Source organism: Seriola lalandi, unplaced genomic scaffold, assembly GCF_002814215.2.
Source record: "Seriola lalandi dorsalis isolate HSWRI2012SDOR001 ecotype SW California unplaced genomic scaffold, Sedor1 jcf7180002054748, whole genome shotgun sequence".
NCBI lineage: Eukaryota > Metazoa > Chordata > Actinopteri > Carangiformes > Carangidae > Seriola > Seriola lalandi.
Window position 1 is genome coordinate 1,954,311 of NW_019525301.1, and position 8,733 is coordinate 1,963,043.

Consider the following 8,733-nt stretch of genomic DNA (forward strand, 5'->3'; position numbering starts at 1 on the left):
GTCCTTTGTCTCTGTTTCCTATCAATCTGATAGTTTGATGGTGGGAAGAGTCGCAAAGTGTCAATTGTGGGTCTGTAACTCTGCATGTCCTTATAATGAACTTCCTTAAGGGCTTGTGACTGATGCCAGGCCACGTATGTACGCTACAGTCACATGGCTAAACTACAATACTACATATTCCAAAAATGATTACAATTAGTAAACACAAGACCTAGGTCACACGGGTATAGGCTCAAATTAAGTGGTTTTAATTAGAAACTGTTATTGCATTGTTTATACGTTGGGCAAGAGAGAAAAAGCGACCAAATAGCGAGACTGGTGTCGCGTGTTGCTTGGATTTCAGCTCTCTCCTCTCGCTCTCTCTCTTTCTCTGACTGTTCAAAAAGTCCTATTTACAACCATGAAAAGCAGCAGCTAAGAAACCGAACTAAGTGACATGTTCTGTCCCTATAAAGATCTCCTCTGCTCTGTTTAATCACAGTGCAGCACCTACACACAACAAACAGCGTCAGTCAGCTGGTTGGAGTGTGTGTGTGCGTGTGTGTGTGTGTGTTCCAAGCATTGCTTATATACATGAAACTATGGCAGGACAAATTCAATTTGATATTACTTTAAATACTACAAATACTGGTAATAATAAGTTACTACATTAATGGGTTTCTTTAATAAAAATGTTAAATGTCAAAACAAGATTCACACCAGAGCTTCAAGTCCTGTGGTTAGAACCAGCAGACAAAAACAGAACAAATTTAGGGAACTCAATATCACTAGTGGTATTAGGGGATCTGAGACAATTGAAGTGGTGAAACAAAAAATAAAAGTCAATTTGCCAACAACATGTCATCAGAGCAGCGTTTATTTAGGTTTATTTTTAGATTATTTTAGATTTATTTCATTTTGGTTGGTCCACTAGAGAAAGGTGTGACTCATTCAAACCTCCTAAACCACTGGGGAATTCTCGAAATAAATCCCATTAACAATGACTTGTGTTTGTACAAGTGATCTTGCATGAGGCACAATGACCCCTCTGCAGGGTGATGTTGGTGTTGCATCAGTTAGTCAACAGGTTGAGCCCCCTTCTAAAATGAAGAGTATGCAAAAAGTCTGGTGTGTCTGAAGCTGGGCCTTAAATATCTGAATGGCAGCATCACTCCAGTGGAAGCCAGTGGGCCAGTCCGTCCCACTGCGGCAAGCACAATAACAACATACACATCTCCCCCGGCCCAGACGCTCACTCACGCATATCTGACATTCCACACGTGGCTGACCACAAAGATGGGCGCACAGGCATCCCTGTTATGACCCAACATACACAAGCATACACGCCTTTGCTACCACATGACTGATCCCTTCTACCCGCCACACAATACGCCGCTAAGACCGGTGATCAATACATTGACAGACAGCGATAAGCTTGGACCCAGACAGAGGTAAACATTCATCCATATACCGCCTGACGTTTTATTTTTGCCATCAGTGAGTCTACGTGCGGTGGTCTGACTGCACGGCCTGAAGCCGGCTTCCTTTGGCAGAGATGAGTCGCTCTGACTGCAGCATGAGAAAGTTGTAAGAGGAGACTGCCGCTCGCTGTTGCTATTGGCACAAGTTGCTGTTTTCAGGAACTCAGTGTGTGTGAGATGTTTGGAAATGGACAGTGTGTATTTACAGTAAAAGTCTTCCTGTCCAGGTGGCGGGACTAAGCAGGTGTTTCTGTCAACAGCGCTGCCCTGCTGCTCCTCGCCACATTTAGCGCTTCCCGCTCTCATCAAAACAATGGTCCCGCTGCTCCAGAACATCCTTCCCAACTCAACCAAAATAACAGATACTTTTTTCTTTCTTTTTTTAAAACTTAATCTCACATTTTCCTCAGTCCGTCGTCATCATCATCATCATCATCATCTGCTGCGACTTGGTCCGTGAGTGCGCTGCCAGTCATGCAGCTGTACCATTCCATACCAGGACAAAAGCAGCCGTTGGGACAAAGCCTGTCTGGGTGAGGGTCATTGAGAAAAGCACTGCTCGTCTGGCCTTCAGCGAGCGAGGTAAACGACGTCACCTCTTGAGCTGCAGGTGTGTGAGTGGGTGGGGTATCAGATCCAGAGAGATTAGCCAGCAGGATGTAAACACATGGTTGCCGTGGCTGGGCTCGAACCATGGCACCGTGAGAGCAACAGCAGTAAATGGTGTCACTCCACAGACTTTGACCTTGCAATGACACATGGGCACTTGATCCTTTTACGAGGAATCAATTATGCATTTTCCTTTCCCTGACAAGCTGAGCGGTTCTACAGCACAGTCATGTTTCTGTAGTTTCAATAAGTCCAACGCAGTGATCTGTCTTCTCTCTCATGGATCTCTCTTTAATTTCAGGAGTCGGAACTTCACAATTCAGCTTTTAGACATGTTATATATTTAATTGAAGCTGATTAACCTCATTGCCCGACCATCAGCTTCAGTATTTGGATCAAGTGGCTCATGGAAAATAAGTTGTGCCGACGTCATTGAGCTACAGCTGCTATTTCACCGTGTCCGCATATATTCTGATGCTGATAATGTAAGATGAGACTCTGTGACAGATCCACACGATTTGGGCTCAATAAAGATTAACTGGAACATCCCTACAATGGGACAAAATTTTACTATACTACATATAAAATACTGAATACTGGCATTTTAATGTCCTTTTTTTCTTCTCTGGTTTCTGAATGTCTTTTGGTTGGATAGTTCACACAAATTCTATTTTTTATATAATTTCTTCTTTTTCTTTTTTTTATCTATTTTCTAAACTTTGTCAGAAAAAATGTATAAAATGTAAAAAAAATATCTCAGACATTAAATACGACTCCATCTTGATAAAGGTTTGTGGAGCATGATAACAGAAGGGACAATGATGGAAGTAAGTTTAGCTATTTGTAATTATATGATGTTCCCCTACTAAACATTACATCTGAATGAAAACGATTCTGTTTAATCGAAATATTATTGAAAACGCCATGTGGCCAAGTGCAGTATCTAAATCGCAAGTGCTGCAAATTTTTTTGATAAAGGTAAAACGTGTCCAACAGACCATAAATGAAGCATTGTGGTGCTACAGAAACGCCCCGGCCTACAATTCATATTCTCAGGATGTAAAGTAAGATGCTTCTTTGGTACAAGGCTCAACAAAAATTACATCATCATCTTTCTTATATTTTCTCCAGTAAAAGTGAAATGAAGAAAGTACCATTCGAACTGAAACCGTGACTCATATTGCAATTGCTGAGTGATTTTTTTGCATGTCATTCAGCCCTAACTCTGCTGCATTTTCATTAGGGACATCAGTTGCATCAAAACAAGCACTCACGCGCACTACTTTCTCCCTCAACAAATGAGAACGCAGCGTTACACCGCATGATGCAGAGCAGCAGAAGCCGACAGTAAGGAAGATAAACCCAGTGAGAGTGAGTGAGACACCCCGGCACACGACAGTGTGAGAGAAAAGTTGTGTAAGGACAAATAAAAATGACTAAATGTCTCTTGAAGAAAATCCCACTGATGGTGGTGAGAACGAGAAAGGGAACGAGAACCCCAACTATGCTCGCACCGAGAAAAGGTTCACATTCTGAGGTGTGTACGTTTTTCAAAATCACGCATATTGTAAGCAAGCGGTGTTTCTAGCAGCGGCAGACGCAGAGTAACACCACAAAGCAAAATGATGAAGCTAGAAAGCTTAAGAAAACTTCAGCAGAAAATCTCTGCCGTCCGACCACACGTCAGTGACAGAAACCATATACAGTGCATCGCCATCAGCATACCCATCAAGCTCCCACTGACACAAGGAGAGAGAGAGGTTGTGTAAATAGGAGAAGTTGATTGTTAAGTGTGATTCATGAATTTGCATTTAAGTAGTGCTCCATTTCTGTTGTCCAAAGTTAATGTGCCGGTCCTATATCAGGCAGCATCATAGTGTCTGTTGCGTTTCCTTGTCTTTCAGATAAATCAGTGAAATACATGTTAATACTGAAAGAAAAACTGAGAGAGAGAATCATGATCCCATTTCTAAGCAAGAAAATCATGATTCTCATTTTATCCACAATGGTGCAGCCCTATGATAATACCTATTCTCCAAACATTTTAAAATGAGTGCCACTGAGCTCAGGAGACATAATTAATAATAACAATAATAATAAATTAATAAATAGTGTTCTGTTACAACTGTCACACAAAAATGCAGAAAACACTTTACAAATATGGAGTGTGCCTGTTTACATCCTGTAAAGCACCACCTAAAGCACTGTAAAATACCTCAAATAGGCTCTTTAATATTAAACTGAATGTGAGCATGAATGGTTGTTTCCCGTAAGTGTCAGCACTGTGATAGACTGGCTACCTGTCCAGGGTGTAACCCGCCCTCGACTGATGTCAGCTGGGATTGGCTCCAGCTAAAAGGATAAACGGTATGGCTAATGAAGGAATGAATTAATACATTTTAAACTGTCAGAGTAAAATGTTCAACAGAAGTGGTGAAGGCTACAGATAGCAGAGTGCTAACCCTGGATTAATATGTCAGAGTGTTGGATCAGTGATCCCAAGGTGTAACAAATGTACACTCCTTTTATTTGCTGTTTCAATACTGCTTTTAAGGAGTCTGTTGAATTTCATTTTTTTTTTCCTATTTAGCTAATTTTGTTGGATCTTACTACGGCTGAAATGACTCATATCCCAATTGCATCAGGCCTAAATCTTACGAAAAGGTTTTTACAGAAGCTGTTCTTTTTTCCATCGTATCTTTAAAATGTGCATTTGAACCTTTTTAATGTATTTTTGTTTTAATATTTTAAGTGAACTTATATATAAACTTTTGTGATAATTGATTAATCACATCTTTTTTTCTTTAATAAAATATCCCTATATTCTCTTCTTTAAGTCTCCCAAATGTGAAAATTATGACCTTATACAGGCCAAATGCTTTATCCATAATGAAAATAATGGATCATAGCTGCAGCCATTCTAAAGTATTCTGTGTTACATTTTAAGTATGAAAGAAAAAAATAAGACTATCAAAACATTATTACTATCATCAGCAGTTACACTTTCTATGTCAATGACCCCAGATGAATTACATTAGACTACAAACTCCATTATGACATTAGGGCTGTAAGTATACTGTGCCGCGGTATTTTGCTATGCAAACTGTGTGCAGAGTAAGTTGAGTGTGTCACTGATCTCTCTGCCTCCAAGAGAAAGCTCCATCCCACAGATGGAGCTTTCATTTAAAACATGAAGTGGATTTATGGCTCACTTTGACTGCAGAAATGGTTTTACAGTGTCTTTTATGCCCAATCAAGCAAAAGGTGAGTTCCCCATATGACCTTTGGAGGCAATTTGCTGAGACAACAAGCACAGACTCCACCAGCTACAGTTTCTTTTATTCTACTGTGGACCTTCCAATGTCTGTAACTGTGAATTCAAGAATAATACAACATCTTTAATCCAAATTAGAAGGTTTTTAAACTTTACACCTTTATACAACTAAAGCAGGTAGAGATTTGTGTGTTTGTCCTCATGGTAACTGTACATCTGCCTTCTGTTTCTGTCTTACAGTTGATGTTATATGTATCCGTGTCATCTGTGTGTATAATTTTGCCTTGTAAAAGGCAAGTGAAATACACCATCCAACAAGAGGAGTTGTTGGACGAATAGTTTTTTAGAGAAAGTTGATCAGACATTATCTTACTGCCAACATTCTCGTTAAGACATGAATTAGATTTCATAACATTTTCTATTATGAATCTGAATGCAAAACACAGATGTTTGTTTCTTCATTTTAAACTGTGTATTGTTTGCATGTTGTACTGAAGTGTAGAGGGAAAGGTATTTTGATTGTTATTTATTTTTATTTATTACTGCTATTCTGCTAATCCTGTGGATGGTTCGCTAATCTACACTATGGGAGTTACTGGACACATTTCCCCGAGTGGCTAAATAAAGTATTTATCTATCTATCTATCTATCTATCTATCTATCTATCTATCTATCTATCTTTTAAAAAAACTGTGAGTATTAATACTGTTTTAGTCTAATTTTGTTATAAATACTGTTTCAGTATCATATATCACCAGGCCTTTAGACCAGGCTGAGTTGTTGTGAACTTCAGTACGTTGCATTTAGTGTAACATAATCAAAACCGCCATCCTAAAGAGTCTCAGTATGCTTTTGCCTGTGTAGTCCCCAAAGCCACCACAGCAGATCATGTTTCTTTTATCATTAACATTCAGTCACACTGGATTCAGACAAGACAGCAAAAAGACATGATAAAAAAGCCATAAACAGGCTTCATAAGGTGTCTCTGCTTCCTGGTGCCATTAACAACCCTCATGTTTCTCAACCAAACTGACCATCACGTCACTACCAGCTGGCCACTGACACTAAGATGACAGCATGACTTGGCTTTCATGCTACATTTGGTGCTTCGTGTTGTGGACTTTGGACATATTAAACTATCTGAAAACTGAATGACCTTAGCTTAATTGATGAAATAGTTTCCTAGTGGCTTTTGTGGTAATTTACAAGCTGACACTAGTTCGCTACCTTAGTTAGAGTTCAGACTGAGAGCGTCTTGCTAGCTTAGCTAACTTTACCATATTATTTTACTATCAAGACAGATACCAACCCATAAAACGTCCTCATTCATAAATCAGGAAGAGGACGTGGCTGTGTAGTAGTGTGCCGTTTGTTAAGAAAACTACCCGGTAGATAATCTGTCCACGGCCCTCCTCCTGCCTGGTTGACACTGTCTGGTGATGCTGCAGAGCTGTCAGTCTTAGCTTAGCTAGCCTAGCATACTCTGCGCAGCTAGCATAGCGGCTAACGTTACCTTGGTCTTGACATGGCTGGTGTCCCACGTCGGTCTCAGCTCTTTAATGAGCTTCATCGCCCCCTCCGTTACGTTGTGTTCGTCCACGAAAATGGGAATTTTTCTAATGACCGGCGACCCGACTGGCACATGTATCTGCGTCTCCATCCTGCAGCCGTTTATCTGAAGCGTTAATCTCCGAGCCCTTCACAGACACCTCCAGAAATTGCAACATACAAGTGTTGCTTGGTTTATAAGTAGCTAAATGTTGATGTGTTTTTGTGAATAGACTGAAGTTCTGCTTGATAGATTTATCTTGCTTGATAGCTGTTGCAATAACGATGAGTAAGAAGCTGTGAAGATGACCGATGAAACTGCCGGGTAGAGATGCTCGCTGCCGGTTTTCTTGGGAGCAGTCAGCCAACTGTACCATTTCCTCCTACTTAGCTCCACCCGCCCGGGATCATCCGATTGTACAGCGGGTTGAGACTCACCATAGCCGAGCACGCCCCTTTTTGTCCGAGTGTATCCGAGTGAAACCCGAGTTCCGCCGAATTAATATAGACACTGCTTTTATGAGACTGTTAGACCAATTACATTTCTTTCTTTCTTTTATCTCTCTTTTTTATTGAACAATTTTATTTATTCATTCATTAATTTTTTTATCTTGATATTTGATGTGTTATTTAGGCTTGTAATGGGTGCTGTAATTGTATAGGCTACATGTTGTGTGTGTTTGCATATATGATTGCTTATGTTGGAAGTGGGGTGCATTACAAACGCCAGAGACCACAATGAAGATGTGTGAACACCAAGGAATAGGCTACATGATTTACTACTGAATATACTGTGCAAGAAAACATAGCGTGTAGCCTGTATGGGACTGGCTCAGTGACAAGCAGCAAAATGACCACCAGTCAGTTTATTTTATTTCATTTTTGTTTCATATAAATGTGAACAGAACATCTTTGAGTTCTTGCCTGTTGATTGGACAAAACAAGACCTACCATGAGAAGACGTCACCTTAGATTCTTGGGAACTGGGAACTTGCAATGGACATTTTTCACTATTTCCTGTGTTCTTTAGTCCCACACCCCAAATCCTAAAGATATTCAGTGTACAGCCTAAGACAATGAAGACGAGGGAACACGATGGAATATTTGGAATCAACTGAATTGAATGTGAACACAGCTGCCAATTAATGTTCTGTCCATCTGCTAATCAATTAATTGAGTAATTGTTGCAGCTCTCGTACACATCTTACAAAACAAATGTAATGTAATATTCTAGAAAGCAACATAATGATTTCACCCATTATCAGTTTTCATGAACTGCCACTTTAAATAGACACGGTTAAAACACAACACAGTATAGATGGAATGAAAAGGACGTGATCTGCATGGATCCAACATTAGGGCAGTACCAACTCTCAGCCAAGTGGTGGCAGTATGGTAATAAAAATGTATGTGATGTGGTGCAACTGGTGGAAACGTTACCCTGATGGATGATTCCTAGGTAGCCTGTAGTATTGATATCAATATATTTAAAAAACTCAGTTATTTTACAGCTGTGAGCAGAGAGATTTGCTGATATATGTTTTACACATCACTCTTACTGTTGTTTGAGAAGTTTCCTATCTCTGTCACTCTGTCAAGATCCACTTCAGACCAAAGATCCCCAGTTTGTTACAGATTACATCTCAGGAGTTCCCTCTTTGGACACTCTTGTTGTCAGTCTGGTGAAACGTAGCTGAGATGGTGCAAACCCACTTTTATGCATTCCCAAAACTCCAACAGAATTTATTAGTGCTGAATATAAATAAATTGGAGAAAATATAATATATTGTGTCACATAGTGATGTTGGGATTATATCATTCCGTCTTCATTTTTTGTGTATA

General features: G+C 39.9%; 1 protein-coding gene across 1 annotated transcript in view; it reads right to left on the minus strand.

Annotated features, from left to right (window-relative positions):
• etnk2 (ethanolamine kinase 2) overlaps nt 1-7,262 on the minus strand; it is a 20,859-nt gene extending 13,597 nt beyond the window's left edge. The window contains exon 1 of the mRNA XM_023424767.2: nt 6,857-7,262. Coding sequence (XP_023280535.1) covers nt 6,857-7,003 — 147 coding nt within the window. The 5' untranslated portion in view covers nt 7,004-7,262. The remainder of the gene's footprint in view (nt 1-6,856) is intronic.
• Between the last annotated feature and the right edge of the window lie 1,471 nt (nt 7,263-8,733).